General features: G+C 37.5%; 1 protein-coding gene across 1 annotated transcript in view; it reads left to right on the top strand.

The window, feature by feature from the left end:
* COL3A1 (collagen type III alpha 1 chain) overlaps window positions 1-19,364 on the top strand; it is a 115,937-nt gene that overhangs the window by 20,433 nt on the left and 76,140 nt on the right. Inside the window, exons 2-6 of the mRNA XM_075180053.1 lie at window positions 5,303-5,505; window positions 12,640-12,693; window positions 13,230-13,352; window positions 14,790-14,852; window positions 19,152-19,211. Coding sequence (XP_075036154.1) covers window positions 5,303-5,505; window positions 12,640-12,693; window positions 13,230-13,352; window positions 14,790-14,852; window positions 19,152-19,211 — 503 coding nt within the window. The remainder of the gene's footprint in view (window positions 1-5,302; window positions 5,506-12,639; window positions 12,694-13,229; window positions 13,353-14,789; window positions 14,853-19,151; window positions 19,212-19,364) is intronic.

The raw sequence follows: 19,364 nt of genomic DNA, 5'->3' as shown, positions 1-19,364 counted from the left end.
ACCATTATATGGAAACTATAGAAACTAGAGATGGTGCACCCACACAATCCATTAGACATTAACAAAAACAGAGAAACATTGTGTCTTTAATGGGGCACTCTTAGGGCAAAAATAGATATAAAACATAATGAAGCTTTATTAATATACATTAAAAATACTATTGCATGTTAGGATAGAACAGTGAAATATTAAAAGTTGAAAAGTATAATATGAACCAGTAAATTCTTATGACCTGTTAAAACTAGCTATACTGCTAGTATGCGCTGCCCTCTCATTAATAAGTATAACAAATTCTAATAGGGTGTGTAGATATATATAATGTGATAGTGGTTAAGGCACACTTTAATTAGAATCAATAGAGATGGATCCTGAATGGTATACGTGAAGGCTTAACTGTTAAACCATCTCCCTGTATCAGGTTAAACGTAGCGGAACACACTATAATAGTCTGTGTCACCTATAGAAGTTGGTATATCAAATGTGAGACCGGATTATATTACCACTATTAAGATATATAGTCTTAATAATACTCGGCCAGAGGAATAAGTGACTTTATAATGAATGTTAAAATTACACTCAAATCTTTCCAGTGAGCCAAGATAGCATCTATTTATGTCCCTAATCAGGGATGTAACGGAACTCCATGAAATGTAAAGCTGTCTCAGCTGAGTAACGCTCTGCTGCATATATCTGGTAAGCTTTCAATGAGCTAAAGTCATAGTAGACAGTGATCGTATATTCCTAACTAATCAAGTACGGCAGCTAATAATAATTCCATTGATGTTCCTTCCCTGCCTATCTAGCACACCTCCTAATAAGATTAAATAATATGTATAGTACAGAGAGACAGGCAGCGCGTGAGACGCAGACGCGCGTTTCACTGCACTGAGCTTTCTCAAGGCAGTGAAACGCGCGTATTATACTTTTCAACTTTTAATATTTCACTCTTCTATCCTAACATGCAATAGTATTTTTAATGTATATTAATAATGCTTCATTATGTTTTATATCTATTTTTGCCCTAAGAGTGCCCCATTAAAGACACAATGTTTCTCTGTTTTTGTTAATATACTTTGTTGTTTTATATTTTTATGACATACAGTATATACTAACTAGATACTATTAGGACCCGATTGTAAGTTTCACACAATTTTTGCAGAGAACTTATGTGTGTACATGCTGTAGACTTATATGTGTAAGTTAAGTCATTTCCAGGGGAGTGTACTACAGTTATATATGTACATGCCCTTGATGTACTCTAATTATGCTTGCTTGCCACTGTAGGGGATCGCACAAATTAAATTATGGGGGGGTGAGCATGAGCAATAAAGAAATGTGTATATATATGCCACAAAAATGGTTTTAAGTCAATCTCATAAATCAGGTGCTGAATGTACACCTTTATGATATAGCATTTATATATAAAATGTGTCTGAAGTTAAAGTCAAAAGTATAACTTGCTTTACTGTAAAAGTTTTAGGAAAATTTCCGAAAGATTATATATATATGAATATTTGTTTCTGTGATATGTTGGTTAAGCATTTTTGTCTATGAACATCAGTCTTTCTGTCTTTTTGTAAGTCAGTCAAATGCAGCAGTAGAGTTGCTTGCATCTGACCTAATAAATATAATACCTCAGACATGTTAACTTGGTAAAAAAAATTACATTGTGTATTTTAATAGTTGCCTTTTAATACTGCATTTTTATATTTTTATGTATGTGATTAGATGCCTAAACTAAAATGAAGCTTATACACAATTTATGTTATGATTTAGTGACCGTTGAAACTCCAAATGCATTTTGTATCTGGGCGGCTAGTAATGTATGTCATATTTATACTTAAATTGTGTGCACTCAGTGTGGGGTAAGTAAGTTCGGGAGCGGGTATCAGCCACAAATAATTATTTGCCACACTTGTATACAACATCCAGATGGTAATAGTTAACTCTGTACCCTGAGCATCGTTCTTTGTATGCGGGCAGAAGTTTCCTCAGTATGGTGATGAGTGGCTGTTGGTCTGTCTCGACAGTGATAAGACGCCCATATATAAAGTCATAAAACTTGTAACAGGGAAATGCTAATGCCAAAAGCTATTATTCAATCTCTGCATATCGTGATTCAGTCTTAATCAGTGCTCTGGAGGAGAAAACTATGGGCCTGCTAGTTTGGAGGCAACAGCACCCAGTCCGTGTTGGGAGGCATCTGCGGAGATCACCATTGGTAAATGCACATTAAAGTACTGAAGTACTGGTTGGCTTGTTAACATCTGTTATAATTTTGTAACTTCAGCTTGTTGTTGCTCCTGCCAGCACCAATCTGTATCTTTGTGCAGAAGCTGTCTTAATGGTACAGGTGTCTCACTGTAGTTGGGAAGAAATTTGGACAGGTAGTTTGTCATTCCCTGGAATTGCTGAAGACTGGGTTTGCCTCTAGGGAACTGCATTTGCTGAATAGCTTCCATTTTTTCAGGGTATGGCTTTACGCCCTTGTCAGTGAGGAGGTGACCTACATGTAGAGCTTCCGACACCCAGAACCTACATATGTCTGGGTTGAGCTTTAAGTTTATGGCACTGATCCTTTCCATTATCTGATGGAGGCATTCATTATGTTCTTGCATAGTGCAGCCCCAGATAAGGATGTCATCAACAATGATTTTACATGGGTATCCTGCAAACAGCTGTTCCATTCATTGGAAAACTTCACTGCTGGTGGTCAGGCCATAAGGTAAACGCAAAAAAGCATATTGTCCAGCGCGTGTCATGGATGTGATGAGCCTGGATGGCTCCAGAGGGATCTACCAAAATCCACATTCAGCAGGGTGCTGAAGATTTTTTCCTCAGACATGTCAGCAATAACTTGTTCAACCATTCTCGATGTCTGCTGAGGCCTCAGCAGTGATTTGTTTAGGTGCACAGTCTGACTGACCCAACTTTTTTTACTGCACCTACCATGGTTGAGACCCACTGTGTGGCTTACTCTATCGGGGTAATTATGCAGAGCCTATTCATGCGGCTTAGTTCAACAAGAACTTTGTTTTTCATGGCAACAGGGAAGCGTCAGTGTGCACAGACTGTGGGGACAATTGACTCATGCAGTCGCATGTGGTAAATGACAGGGAGTTTACCAATGGTATCACAGAAGAACAGATCTTTGAATTCCTTTAGTTCTGGAGTCTCTGGCTGTACCATGTGGACTTCGGCTCCCAGGTGTATCAAGCCCACTATCAGGCAGTCCAAATAGTGGTCTGACGTCACAATGAACGATGAGAAACTGCAATGGAACACTCGAGAACTCTAGTGTGGCCATGTCCATAATTTTAATGTTTTGACCTCCATACGCCACAAGATTTACTGAAGCTGTCTGGTCAATTAGTGTCTATTGGTTTGTTCTGTGCAGTAGAGTCTTGACATGAGGTTGCACTTGGCACCAGTGTTCAATTTTCAGTATGTTTCCATTGTGTTTGACACAGAGACTAGTAAGTTCTTCCTTTTCAATGACCAGATCTATACTCTCACAATATATTGCATTGACAGGTTCTGATATGGACTCGGTCTCCTTTTTATTGACTCTATGTGACTGCCTTTCCGTAAGTGTTTCACGTAGCGTGCTAGTTGCTTTTGTGTATCTGGATCTTCAGCATTTGGCAAAGTAGTCTCATTTATTACAGGAGCTACAGCGTTTATTAAAGGCCAGACATTTTTGTCGCTCAGGTTAGTGGTGCCCGCTACAGTTTTGACATTGCATGTATTGTGTGCTATATACTACATACTTCTGCCTCCTTCATCACCATTTATTTATATAGCGCCACTAATTCTGCAGCGCTGTACAGAGAACTCATTCACATCAGTCCCTACCCCATTGGAGCTTACAGTCTAAATTCCCTAATATACACATACACACAGACAGAGAAAGACTAGGGTCAATTTTAATAGCAGCCAATTAACCTATATATGTCTGTCCATTACATTCTTTACGGGTAATCATATCTCCTCAATCTTTTTTAGAAGCACTTCAGGGCCCTTATTATCCTCCTCTCCCGCATAGACAAATGTGTCCACTTTATCTACTGCCTCTGCACCAGCGAGATTTAGCAAAGTATATGCTACTACCCTTTTTGACTTCTTAGCAATGCAGTATACTTTAACTCCTGCTGATTTGCCAATATTCAAGAGATGTCCATTCAAGTTCACCTTTCCATAAGAAAGGTGAACTTTAGCTGTGAGTTTAAACATGAATTCAATTTGAATTCAAACAAATTAATGTTCACTATTAGCATTTAAAAATTAAATATATTATAAAATGTTAAGCTTAAATAAGCATGGTTTTAGATTTCTTTCACATATTTTGACTTAACAGTGTGGTTGCAAACTAAAACTTCTAACTGTAAATTTGAACTTCAAACTGTGTATCCAAATGGAACCAGACTAAAAATCACGATTGTACCACAAACAAATGTGTAAACCCTCCAGCCAGCCAAACTTGAATGGTTTTCAAATACATTTTTAATAATCTGAGCATATGTAGTTGAAAGTCTGACATCTCTGTCAAGAACATAACTTTCCTTTATATATCACTCTTTTCATTTTAAGATCCTAACTTGACCCAGCCCTTTCTACTGACTACTATATAGGGGACTGGCCAATTGGGAAATCATTTGTCCCTTTTGACTATTGTCATACACCAATGTTGCAAGATGTTTAGCCTTCCTTAATTTGATATTACTTTCCCCCAGATGCTCTAAAGTTTGTTAGGAAATATTCTTTAGGGCACCCTACTTGTCTAAGTAAGAGATGTTAAAAACCTTAGGTAAGTAGCTCTGTTCAATGCAAATTAGATACGCTAAGTAACTTCTCTTGACTAATGATTGACATTGAGGGACGCTTAAGGTGTCACTGCCGACGCTTGACAAGTTCTACACATGCACAGAACTGATTAATTAGCACTCTGGTGTTACATAACAATCAGTTCTGCTGGAAATGAGCAGCAAGGTGGCTTAGTGGCTAGCACTTCTGCCTCAGAGCACTGCATTATTCAGTGTGAAATTTCTATGTTCTCCGTGGGTTTCTTCCGGGTACTCCGGTTTCCTTCCACACTCCAAAAACATAATAGTAGGTTAATTGGCTGTTGACAAAATTAACCCTTGTGTCATGTGTGAGTTAGGGAATTTAGAATGTAAGCTCTGAAGGAGCAGGGTCTGGTGTGAATGACAAATATGCTTTTGCTTTTAAAAATAAAATATGAATATATCAATGAAATGTGGCTTTTCATACTGACTTTATCAAACTTTTCACTTTTTTACAGTTATATCAGGAGCATGTACACATCATGGACAACTTTATGCTGACAGGGATGTCTGGAAACCAGAACCTTGCCAAATCTGTGTTTGTGACACTGGATCTGTGCTGTGTGACGAAATCATCTGTGATGATGTGTCTGACTTAGAATGTGAAAACCCCGAAATTCCATTTGGAGAATGTTGCCCAATCTGTCCATCAAAACCAAGTGTAAGTATTTGTTGAAGTGAATGTCCTCCCATATTTTTAACCGATGCTTCGCCATAACCAGTGCTTTATTTTTGTAATATACAGTTTTTTAAAACCTGTCTATATGATAATCAAGCACTAAGTTTCCTCTGCAAACTTCTTGTCTGTCACCTGCGATCTTAGGTGAATGGCACCACATGCCAGCAACTATCTCACAGAGATAAAACATGCTAGCATACTTCAAACATTTAACATCAGGTTCAGTTAAAAATCAAATGACTGTGTAGTACCAATATGTGAACGTAGGACAAATGTTAGAAAATAATACAGTAATTCACACAGTGAAGAAGGAATATCAGATGCAAATAAACTGAATTTCTCTTACGAGCTGCCACCCTGATTGCGACAGCTCCCTCTGTACCATCTGTCCCTGTTGCTAGGCGGCCATGATGCTATTTCACTGGCTGCTGCTCTGTATATGTCACGGGATGCTTCTTCCATCCGCTTTTGTGGTCAGCTGGTTTACTGCAGTGTATCGCTGCAGAGGGGTTCTTTCTGAGCAGCCCTGGGGATTGACCATCTGTACTTTAAATGACAGGGGGCTCAGCCTCCCTGCCGATTATAGTGCTGTGCCTGCACCTTGTTACCTGCTCTTGCTGAATACCTTTTATGATTGATTACCTGTTGACTAAACGTCTACTGTTTGTTAATTATTCTCTGTTTAGTGCCCATCTTGACCTTTTGCTTTTTTCTGGACCATCCCTGCTCACTGGCCCTGACCTTTTAGCTTGTCTACGATTATCCCTGCTTGCTCCTGCCTCAACCATTTGCTTTCTTCTGGAGTATTCTTGTGTACTCTGTCTGTTACCCAGTCCATCAGTTACCACCAGTCTCAGCACCACCTGGCAACCTGGTACCAAAGATAAATCTTTACTACAGTGAGCCTAAGTCCTGGGGGCATCCAAGTACCTGTTAGAATATCACTCTCTACAAGATAGGTGGCTGCTATAGATGAAAACCTCTCTCTTGTACCTTTTTCTAAATATTTATCTGGTGACTAGTGGTAGCCGTTACAATTTCCCACTATATTTCTTAAATAAAATTAAGAAATGTCTCTTTGATCATATATATGTTCAGCAGATCAATGTGGTTTTTGTTCTATGTCACTGCATATAAGGCTGCTGAATATTCCTGCTTGTAGAACAATATATGAATAAAGAATTCCGACAACCATTCTCTAGTGAAAGTATTTTATTGTGTTTCGAACAATCCATGTACTTCCCCACAGTGTTCATAATTTGCAGGATTCTGCATTCAGAAAAATCCCAGGTGTCCTCATAACATAGCAGTTAAGACTAGAGATTTTTGGGCTCGGTTTCCTGAAAACCGAACCCACCCACACTTAGGTGATCCGAGTAGGCTCGCGAGCCGGCTCGGTACTTTCGCACGTCCTCGAATCTGAATCAAGACAAAATGTCAATGTTGCATTGTCGGATCTTGCGGTTTTTGGATTCCATAAGTACCTTCTTCCCCAGGAGATCCAGCACCATTGCTCATACAGAAACAGGGGTAGCAGTGTTCTTGTTACTCTCCATTCTCCAGTGACATTGCTCCATACCATTGCTCACACAGAAACAGGGTTAGCATTGTTCTTGTGACTCTCCAGTCTCTAGTGCCATTGCTCAGTGCCATTGCTCATACAGAAACAGGAGGGATAGCAGTGTTCTTGTCACTTGACAAAAATTGACTGGAAATGATTGGAAATTAATGTTATTGAGGTTAATAATAACGTAGGACCAAAAAAGGAGCCAAATTATGTGATCTTGCCCAAAAAAATAGGGATTTAAAAAAAAAAAAAAAAAACAAAACATAAAGTTAATCCAGATCCAAAACCAAAACAGAGGGGTCAGTGAAAATCTCTAGTTAAGACCCATTGTTATTTTGACAAGATCAGCTGTCATATCAAATAGCAGATTTGAAATGAATTATACACTTAAACTTACCACTACAGTTTATCTGCATCTACATGTATACAGGCTGGCGCCTCCATTCAGCAAGCTTATACCCCATCTACGCAGTCTATTTGTGATCATTATAATTTTAAAGATGGAACTAAAACACACGTCTAACAAACAAAGACAACACAACTTAACCAATTTTCATATTTGTTACAAAGATAACTGCACTAAGTTTGTCAATGATATCTATAATCAATAACCCCTATATTACTGAACATATATTAGTTCCAGAATTAATCTATTATCTTAGTTGGAGGGTGCACCCTTACACTGATAGTTTAAGAGTATTGAACAGAGAGAAAAGAGTGTATACAGGGGCACACCGGGGTATGAAATATAAAAATTACATTTTATTAGTATTCATTAAAATCTGGATACAACTAGCGAAAATTTAAAAATGGATACAAAGTGAGGGAAGTGAAAATAAAATTGCAGTTTCTGCTGCAAATTGCTTGTATTCTCACTAAATCGATCAAAGTAGTAGATATTGATATAACAATATTGGCTGCTGTAATAATGAATTACTCATATATCCTTGAGGTCATAACAAAATAAGACCCTAATAATGATTAATACTTCGGATGGAGAGGAATACTTATAATACCTTAATTACTATTATTTACACTATATCTCTCAGATATAGGCTCTCTGTGGTTAGTGATGATGAATGCAAGTAATCGTGCATGCCTAAATCTAGTCTACGATTCTATGTTATAAAGTTGTGCACAGTATAGTCCTTCTATGATAATGATAGGATCATCTACGGCAGGGTCAAAGCAATTACTGCCCTAATAGGCCGACAGATCTCTGTAACCACTGAGAGTTATCTAGAGTAGTCAATAAATAAATCTATTGGAGCCGTGTTTAGTAAACTCTTATAGCGTACATAATTGTCACGGCACACTGTATAGCGGTCATATATTGACCCGTAGTTATGACCCAATCTAATTAAAGAGGTGCACTCGTGAATTAGCTGGTCTCTATACTACCAGAAAATTGTCAATAAAAGAGTCTACTTGAGCCGTGGTTAATATGAATCTTATAGCATGTACATTAATCTCAGCCCATGATGAAACGATCGTATATTGTCCCGTTTTTATGACCCAATCTAGTGTGAGAGAGTATAGTTTAGATCTCTATTATAAAGTAAGTATTATTCAACAGCAGCGGGTGAGATACAATGCGAACGCCAAGTAACACCCGCTTACCACCCTCACATCTCTATACACACACATCTACTGAAAAAGGACACATAGCCCCAAGCACAATAAACATAAAGAGCTATACTATAACAAGAGCTATAAACAGCCACTATTAACATCAGCACCCACAGTTCACATACAACATCCTTACTGGAAGCAGTCCCCACCACCACTGCCCTCCTATTTTGAGCTATAAACATAAAGCATTTAACAGCTATAGACACCCCTGCCCACCACCACCACCAGAGCTATAAACACAGCCCACATACAGTAGGTGGTACCACCACCACCACCACCACAATATACACCGCATTAGAGCTTTAAACAGGGCAAAAGATCTATGGACCCACATTAGCAAATCGAGCTATAATGCGCTGCTTACCCAAAACATCTACGTATATTGTCGGTACCATATCTGTATCTGTGTTCTCTGCATACCCTATCCCCCCCCCTCTCTTTCTCTCTACCCCAGGTTGCGCCACGGCACAAACAATGAGTGAAACCCAGACTCTAATGACTTTATTTAAACATTAGCGTTTTTTTTTTTTCTTTTCTGTATTTTTAAATGAAAAGCATCTATGTCTGGGAGCACAGATTAATACCTCCTGACCATGGTCAGTGGAATGCGTCTGAAATGTGTGGAGAGCCAAATGCAGCAGAATATATATATATGGGGCATGTCATCTATCACCATTTACTAAGGGGTCTATTTAATAATGTCCCCTTGATTTTGGTGATAGCCAATATTTTTCATTGCTGATTATCTCAATGATAAAAAACATAAAGTAACACCACAATTTCTGAAAGTTGTTTAACTGGGACAGCTCCGGAGAGGAGTGGCTGTTGCAACAAAGCAATTCTACAAAGAGATAACAGCTTTGAATGTGTTCTCTTCATTTTCCCATCAATTCATCACTGTGGCCAGCAGCAGTGACTACTGTCAGGTTTGCTTGTGATTGTGAAGGTAGTCCAGCACACACGATAACATATCGAAATACTTTTTTTCATAAAAACTACTAGACTGCCGGTTCTGGTAATTTGTACCCGCTGTCATCCCCCTCTCGGTGCTCCTGCACACAACTCCAACAGCTACACAAACCAGTGAGGTTCCCATTCATATTTTCATTTTATGATCCACAGGCGCTAACACAATATAAACTTTTCTGTAGGTCAGCAATACATATTCTCTCTCTCTCTCTCTCTCTCTCTCTCTCTCTCTCTCTCTCTCTCTCTCTCTCCTCCTGTGATACAGTTAGAAATGCCTATTAATTGTCAATGATATTAGGACAGATCAGAGGGTATCTTGGTAATCTTGTGTTAGATAAATATAATTTTTAAAATGTTTCCTAAAGAGAAAAATTATATATACATAAAGCTCTTTTCAAATGATCTATCTTTATAAAGTTGAAGCAACCATGCAGTGCAAATTTCTGTTTGAAACAGTATTGTGTTTCTAATGCTTTCATTGCAGCTACCCATTATAGGTATCATTGCGCCCCCCCTTCCCCTATTGGTCTCATTGCAGCCCGACCTCTTGGTTTCATTGCAGCCCCCCATAGGTCTCATTATGCCCCCACATATGTTTCATTGCAGCCCCCTTTTATGTCTCATTGCAGCCACACCTTATAGCTCTCATTGTAGCCTCCCCATAGGTCTCATTTTAGCCTCCCACCCCATAGGTCTCATTGTAGCCTCCCCTCCCATAGTTCTAATTATAGCATCCCCCCATAGGTCACATTGTAGCTACCCCACCTCATAGTTCTCATTCTAACCTCCCCTTAGGTCTCATTGTAGCCTCATTCACATAGCTTGTTTCACTTTTGTTGTGACTGCCGATGCCATCCTGTAGTTCCGCTGTGTGCTCCTTTCAGCTCAGATAAGAAGTGATTACACTTCCTTTCTGAACACTGCAATGTGTGGCTGTCGTAGACAGTTATTAGTCACATAAATTTTTAAATGCATAGGCAAATCTTTCTGTCCAGTCTCCTTGCAGTGCTGTCTCAGCGTTCTGCCTTTCTCTATACATTGAAAAAGGTATGAGACTAATAACTACCTCCGGCAGCAGCACTTAGGGCAGGGCGACTGAGAGCGGTGGGCCCAGGGCATGTGTCCCCTTTGCCCCTTTAATCCAGCTCTGCTGTCAGAAGTTTTTTACGCTTTCTATATTTGTATTTTCTTCTCTAAACCCTGTCTTGTTGAGGTCATTCTACATAGGCATGGAGGACCACAAGAAAGTGCTTGCCCATCATTGGACACTGCCTGAAGCTCCATTAAAATAAACAATAAAGGGAGAAATACAGGTTGCAGAAAAAAGAAAGGAAGGATGGAGAGAGGAGTAGTACATAAATTGAGTGATGCATTAAAAGAGCATTTCTCTGGTTAAAAGCAGCCATTTTCACTGGGGTTTAGGCTTTTGAATCACCACCTCCTGATACTGGCCATACCATGGACCACACACCACCTACCGCTATAGGGAAGGTAGCGCGCAACCATACTGAAGTGCTCAGACCCCGCCCCCACCAGTACCAGTTTGAGCGGGACATTTCTTTTAATGTAGGGAACTGTTTCCTTGTCACTGCGAACAGCAGTCAGGAGTGTACATATTTTATTAATTAAGCACATGTTGCTTAATCTGGAAGCTAGAGCACACTGACTGTTACAATGTATCAGTGAGCAGAAGTTGCCTCGATTCGGCTGAGATGCCAGGATCTTAGAACAGAATAAGAGAGAGTAGACTGTCTCAAGTTAATTTTTCTTATTAATGATTAGAGGTAGTTTGGTTTTTAATGTGTATCCATCTCCCTCAGTCTCCCGATGTGTTCCCCTGCCCTTCCCCATTGTGTGTGTGTGTGTGTGTTTTTGTATGTATGTGCATATTACTCTCCCCACTATGTGTGTAAGTATGTACATATATAGTGTGTGTGTCTCTTCCACTTTGTGTGTGTGTCTCTCTCACCCCTTGTGTTTGTCTCTGTCTCTGCATTGTGTATGTGTGTGTGTGTGTGTGTGTGTGTGTGTGTATGTGCATATCACTCTCCCCTTTGTGTGGGTAAGTATGTCATACTTGCCAACTCTCCCGGAATGTCCGGGAGACTCCCGCATTTTGCGAGAGTCTCATGGACTCCCGGGAGAGTGTGGCAATCTCCCGGATCTGCCCACTTCACTAGGAAGTGCCCGACTTTCTAATGAAGTGGGCAGAATTAGCTCCCAAACGCCGCGATTCCCGGTGAATCGCTGCGTTTGGCGAGCATTTTGGAGCCCCGCCCCTGCCACGCCCACCTCCCATGACAGGCTCACGGAAACCAACTATTCAAAGTTGGTAAGTATGAAGTATGTACATATATAGTGTGTGTGTGTGTGTGTGTGTGTGTGTGTATCTCTTCCACTTTGCCCCCCCCCCTTGTGTTTGTCTCTGTCTCTGCATTGTGTGTGTTATTAAAACACCCCAAAGAATAAAGCATCTCTTAATGATATTAATCTGTTACCACCATTCTGAGATAGCAAGAAAAGAACAGGTACTGCTGCGATACAGGAACCATTGTGAGACTCGTTACATAGGCTGCCCAATACAAGCATTTGGAAAGCTTCATCTAGAAATCTTGTGTACACCTTTGGGAGGATGCATAGAGAGCATGAAGTTCAGGCCCTATTGCAACTATTAGGACTCCTGTTGCTATGATATTGCAAACACCATATACTTAATATAGTAGTGTTCTGTATTTGATGTGTATACAATTGTGTAATACACAGTGTATACAAAATTGTAAAATAATGTGAAATGAAACAATGGTCAGTCTGTCACTGCTACTATTCTGCCAGTCCAGGCCTCTTCACAAACACAACTCTGGATACATAACAATTTTGTGTACTTTATTAGCATTGAAAATAATTAAAAATATAATTCCTGCCTAACTATAGATTTTATTTATGTGCAGCCTACCCCAAATGAAATAACACCCAATGGGAATCCTGGACCTAAAGGTGACCCTGTAAGTATAAACTGCATAATTCATTAAAAAAATGCTCTTTGACCACAAGTGGCTTTGAGATTCATCACAAAGTTCATATTTCAGAAAATTAAAGTAGTAATATAGATGAAATCTGCCAAGTGAAGGGGCTTTAGAACCTTCAATTCTTGTAATTAATTCAACTTAGGTTAACTACTAAAGGTATCGGGCCTGATACATTAAGGAAAGTAAGGCAAAAAAAATTAATAGGTTTTCTCCTGGACAAAACCATGTTACAGCATAAGGGGTGAAAATTAGTTTATTATTTTGCACATAAGATAAATTATTGGCATTTTTTTTTCATGTAGTGCACAAATACTTGATAGCTTTATTTTTACACTTAAATTTAAAGTTGATCTAGAACATGCCCTACCCCAACTTTAAATCTGCCATCACATTTTAAATTGCCTCCCCCTCCAATGCAACATGGTTTTACCAAGGTCCAAAGTTACTCATTTTTTTCATACATGATACATATTTTATACATATATAACATATATTATGTTATTTCATAATAGGGTCCTCCTGGCATTCCCGGCAGAAATGGTGAGAATGGCAATCCTGGTTTGCCAGGTTCCCCAGGTCTTCCTGGCGCTCCTGGAATTTGCGAGTCTTGTGGAACAGTAACTGGTGGAGAGCCAGTAAGTAAAAAATAGTTTAACATTCCATATTCTGTAGACAAATATTTATAAAAAGGTTTTAAAATAAAACCTTTTACTAATATTTTAATAGAGGTATGATTATAGTCTATAAAAAATGTATAAAATAACACACAAGCATTGAATAAACTGTTCTGTAAATTATAATTACATTGTAATTCATATATGGTGTTTAGTTTACATTTTAGATTTTGATTCAGTTTCTTTTAGTAGGGTATGGACTGTAGCTTTCCAGATCCTGATGTGACAGATGCCATGTTCTGCCATGTTAACCAAAAGCTGTCCTACAGCAAATTATTTAATTATTTTACTTGCTTATAATTGCCTATATATTATTTTAAATGTATGTCTAGCATAAACTTTTATTTCTGACCTATTATACATACATATTTAATAACTTTTATTAGCTAGCATGTTTGAAATTAAATTAAGTTAATTCTGATAATAGTAAATATTATTTGTGTAATTTACTGTAGCCACAGACATTGCTTACTTTCCTTCATTACTTTATGCTAAGTGCAGAACATTAAGGGACTCATTTAGAGTTGGATAGATTTGTACTTAGAAAGTACGTAGGAAAAGTTGCAAATAAAAATGCATATATACGTGCACATGTTCTCAAGGTGTATGTCAGAAGTAGCAAGTGTGTATACTTATGCTCCAATATAGCATCGGGATAGCACAGATAGATTGTAAAAATAATATAAAGATGTGGCTTGATAGTGTTAGAAGTAAATGCAAAAGTCACATTACCTTATTTGTACTCAAATGTCATGTAGAATAATACCTTGACAGTTATTAATAAAAGTTGCTTTTCCACATAAAATGTAATTAAATAAACACACAAATAAAAATGAAATGAAGTTAAATTAAATACAAATTGTTTTACAAGTTCATATATAATAGCTATGACTAATGAATTATTATCAGTTGGAGGAGTCAATATGCAATTGGTCAGTCAGAAGCGGTTAGTTGGTACTGCTGATAGGCACCATCATCTTTGCATATCCTTGCACCAGCCTTAAAGCACATGCAAGAGACACGCCTCTTGACAGGAATATCTGCATATGCGTCCATGTCTAATTGAGGGGCATTTACATGAACACACTCTTATTGTACTCGGCCAGAGCTTGCCTGCTCCTTCCGTCACCCATTTAGATTCTCCAGGCATAAGGAGATGCAAGTCAACAACACACAAAAAACTGTATACGGACGTATGCATAGTTGGTGCGTACCTTCTGCAAAGAAAATACATCCAACTCTAAATCAGCCTTAAATACATTGCATTAGAAATGCATAAATAATATGAAGTTCCTTTCCTATACAATTTTTTAATATGTCGAGCCACCATTTTGTAAAAAATAAATACTTGTCTAACTTAAATAATGACTTTTTTTTACTTTTCTGTCTTTGTTACAGAACTATCGCCCCCAGTATGATTCAAAAACTGGATATGATTTCAAATCTGGCCCAGGGCCTGTGGTGGGTCAAATGATACTTTATAGGACTGTAATTTGATATCTTCCACACTTATCTTTCCTCTTTCTTTTTACAGAGTTAATTCAATGGAGGTCTATGACTTTTACTGCTTTAGCTCACATACATTATCATATCATCAGTGAATTTTACTAAGTGTTCTATGTTCAACTTACACAAATCACACATATGGCATTTATTATGACTTTTATAATATGGGGAAATGGATATAGTTAGAAATGAGTGAAACTAATTAGCATGGTTTAAAACATACTTGCTCGGTCTCACAGAATATCTGTTCTCTCAGACCCCATGCAGAATATGCCACATTCCAGATTCCCACTTCACTTTCTGGTGACATGGCCGGGGTCTGGACCTTGTTGACTCATTTTACCGTGAATTGCATTATTGCAAGGCAGGACCACGCCCATGATGCTGCAAATAGATTTGTCGCACTCCCCGAACTTGCAACTTGGATCTCCCAGAAGGGAGGTTTGGCATCCACTGGATTTTGACTGATTCGGGTATTGTGAATAAACTTATAACCAAATCCCAAGAAATTTACTCTTATTTTTCATCTAGAATTTTGTTTTTAACCAACAAGTAATACAACAACAAAAAAACAATATTCTAAACAGATTTGCAAAAAATGTCCTGTTCCCCCTATAAAAATTCCTTTTCTTTTTTAAACAGAAGTAAAAGATTTGCAAAACAGTTCATTAATAAACAAATCATTTTTCTACTGTGGCAAAATGCAAGAGAGCACTACAATAAACACAGACATAGATGAATGGATAGATTGCTACTTCTCTACCTCATTCATTCATTCATTTCTATTAACCGACTCATACATTGTGTTTGTTACTTTCTCATTTTACAGCTTAAATATCTGCATAAAACAAATGTTCCCTGCATTTTAACATAAGTCAAAGTGTTTTTACTGTTTGATATTATAATTATTCTGCATAAAAGCAAAGGGAAATACATGCATTGGATTGTATACTAACACTTTTTAAAAATAAAAAGTTTTCTGTGTCTTAAGTGTTGTTGGACTAATATTGTGTAGACACTTAAGATGTTCAGATGACTCAAATATGCATTTGACCCAACCATATTTAGCATATTACACATAAAAAATGTGCTCTTTTAATGAATGGGCAAATATGTTACCATTTGAAATTAAATGGTCTATTTTATCTTAATATATTAATCTTATCTGTCTTAATATTAACTCTTTTATATTAGAAATACTGATTTGTTGCATGAGATATATGCTTTTAACTAATGCTTTTCGTTTTATGTTTTAATGACATTTATTCCTACTAAATCATACTCATCTTATCTACAGACTGGTGGAGGCAGTATTCCTAACATGTCATCTCTAACAAAAATCATTTTGTGTTGCTTATTTACAGTATATCCCATTACAGTGTATTTGAAATTGTCATATGACTGCAGACTGCATTAACAGGAATTAACAGTTGAATCCTCATCTCCTAAGACTTTTAGATAATATATCCAATACCAGTATATAAGTAGAGATTCCTTGTGCATATAGATAGATAGATAGATAGATAGATAGGGAGATAGATACATTATACTACCGTTCTCAAGGATAAGATGCAATGGGGGCCCCTATCTGTTACCACACAGTAACAATGGGTTCTGATGGTATTTTTGTTAATAACAGTGCATAACTTAGTTAGGTTTTTATTCACTAATGTTTGATGTTTAGTGTCTAAGATGTACATTACTAGAAGAAAAATAGTTTTCAATTCAATTATTTCTTTAAAAAACATTTTCAAGTGTTGATATCACACATAGAGTTACCATAATGATATCAACCAAAGAATGTGTTATCAATGCAATACAGGCAGGGGTGAAACTAGAGTAATTGTAGGGGGCGAGAGGGATCTGATGATGCCGGCCCATCCACTACAGGTTCCCAGGGCCATCTTAACAACATTATGGGCCCCCGGGCAAAGCAGTGCACCGGGGCCCCTACATATATATATATATATATATATATATATATATATATATAGATAGATATATAGATATAGATGTATAGAGATACAGATATAGATATAGATATAGATATAGATATATAGAGATAGAAATAGATAGATGTACTTGCTCAGTGACCCTTGAAGGTTTTTTTTGCAGGTTTTTTCTTTTGCAGGATTATTTATTCTAATTAAGAGCCCTGCCTATGGGGCCCACTTGCCCGTGGGGCCCCCGGGCACCTGCCCATTGTGCCCAATGGAAAAGATGGCCATGCAGGTTCCATTTTCCCATTCACATGCTCCATCCTCACCGACACACACAAAATTTGCTTATGATACATTTTTAAAATATCCAAAATAAACCAAAGATGCAGCGCTATAAACCTCACTATTACCCAGAAGATACAATCAAGAAGTATTCCATTACAGTCACCAATTGATAAAAACACAATATTTATTAATCATTGTACAACATACATCATTAGAATAAAATAAAAAATATAACAACTGCAGAAAATAAAATAATCTGATGCCCTTACTTATTTATATTAATATACTGTGGTCCCACAGTTTTACTTGCGTTTCTTTACATGCAGTAATTTCTTCAGAGGGAAGTGTATGTGAAGAAATTACTGCATGTAAAAAAACGTGTCAGGGTATTGATATTGTGGTTTGACACCCTGTGTTTATTGGTGTATATGCTATTAGTTCTTTGGAATTGATATTGGACACTTTGAGACATTCCAGCTATACTACCTTCATCTTAAGATTGAATACAGTGTGAGGAAATCGGTAAAGCTTGTTCTCCGCGGATTTGTTGCTACAACGACTGGATTAATAGACTTACTTAGAGATGTCAGTTATATCGGGACGTCTGTCTGCTCCGTATTTGGCCCATATATATGACTGATCTGGGAAAATTTGTATAGAGGATAGAATTTAAGAGGTACAGCTAAGACCAGCTTAATCTACTTTCTGCAAGCAGGGCACAGCGTGTAAGGATTCAAAGGTATGTGTCGGTCCGATAGGTGAGTGCCGTCGGCGGACTAGTCAAAGAGGTTCCAGCTGTCTTTAATGCAGATCCATGTATTGCCATCAGTGGTAAAGTCAACACCATTTATCCTCTCTCACTGAACTAAATTCCATGACATCTAGTTGTATATATTCCTTTATCATTAAGGCAGATGGCTCATGTCTGAGAAGAATATATATATATATATATATATATATATATATATATATATATATATATATATGTATGTAGATAGTTAGATAGATAGAAAGACATAGATATACATATTACATAGCGACGTAGAAGTCCCATTGTGTCAGCTAACAGAGGCTCTGGGCATTTAACATCAGAGTGTTCCACACACATGTATTATCACAAGAACTTTTTCTGTAGATTTGAATGATTGCATTGTTATCCTTACAATCAATAACACCATATATACAAACCTTTGATCTCCATGGGAATCAAGCAAAACTTTGGGCCCACAGTATCTTACTATAAATAAGGACATCAGATTCTTTAATTTTCTGCAATTATTGAATAGACCTTTTTCCTGATTTGTCCTCCAACAGACTTTGCATTGAGTCAGAGTATATATGTTATTAATAAATATTGTGTTTTTATCAATTAGTGACTGTAAAGGAATACTTTTTGATTGTATCTTCTGGGCAATAGTGAGGTTCATAGCGCTGCATCTTTTGGTTTATTTTGGATATTTTATATCGGAGGAGGGTGGCTACCTTCTCATTGCAGCTGCTTGTTTCATGTTTAGACAAGCGATTATTATCATTCTGTCTATAAGGGTGCTCTTATTGTGCACTATTTATAAGTAAATATTTAAAATTTTTAAATCAAGTAACTTTTTATTGTTTTTTCAATAAAACAAAAAACAAACAAAGCAAAACACAAGTAGTAGCAGAATATAAAGATAACACAGTAGCCACAAGTGCTCTAGCCACCGCCTGTGAGTGTGCATGAATAGAGTCTCAGTGAACAAGGCCTTTGTCGAGCAGAAGGTTTAAGTCATGGCATACAATTAACATATCTATAGTAATAGTTAGAACTGTCTCGTCAGATATAGAGTGTCAAGGAGCATTTAAAGACAAAGTTTTTATGTACGTATATTTTTAGAGATAAATAACACATACTCAATCCCTATAGCAGTTTAGTACCACTATACAAGTTATATTTACATTAAAAGCCTGGCCATATAAATTATTGCCTTAACAATGATCCCAAGTAGATAGGCATTAACTATTTTGTGTTGTTGTTATTCTTACTACTTAGGTACCTGGACTTCCTGGACCTGCAGGACCTGCAGGACCTCCAGGACCTGCTGGCCAATCTGTAAGTATATATCAATATTTCTTTTCATTTAAAATGGAATCATTGTGTTTTCAAAATGTTGTTTACTGTACATAGACCCATTCCTGTTATATGCACTATTCAAAAAATTCACTGAGTAGATTGACCTCCCTATGTAACAGGAATTAAAATGAA

This window comes from Mixophyes fleayi, chromosome 7, assembly GCF_038048845.1.
Source record: "Mixophyes fleayi isolate aMixFle1 chromosome 7, aMixFle1.hap1, whole genome shotgun sequence".
Lineage (NCBI taxonomy): Eukaryota > Metazoa > Chordata > Amphibia > Anura > Limnodynastidae > Mixophyes > Mixophyes fleayi.
The sequence above is the reverse complement of the archived record's forward strand: the minus strand, read 5'-3'. Positions and strand labels throughout refer to the sequence as shown.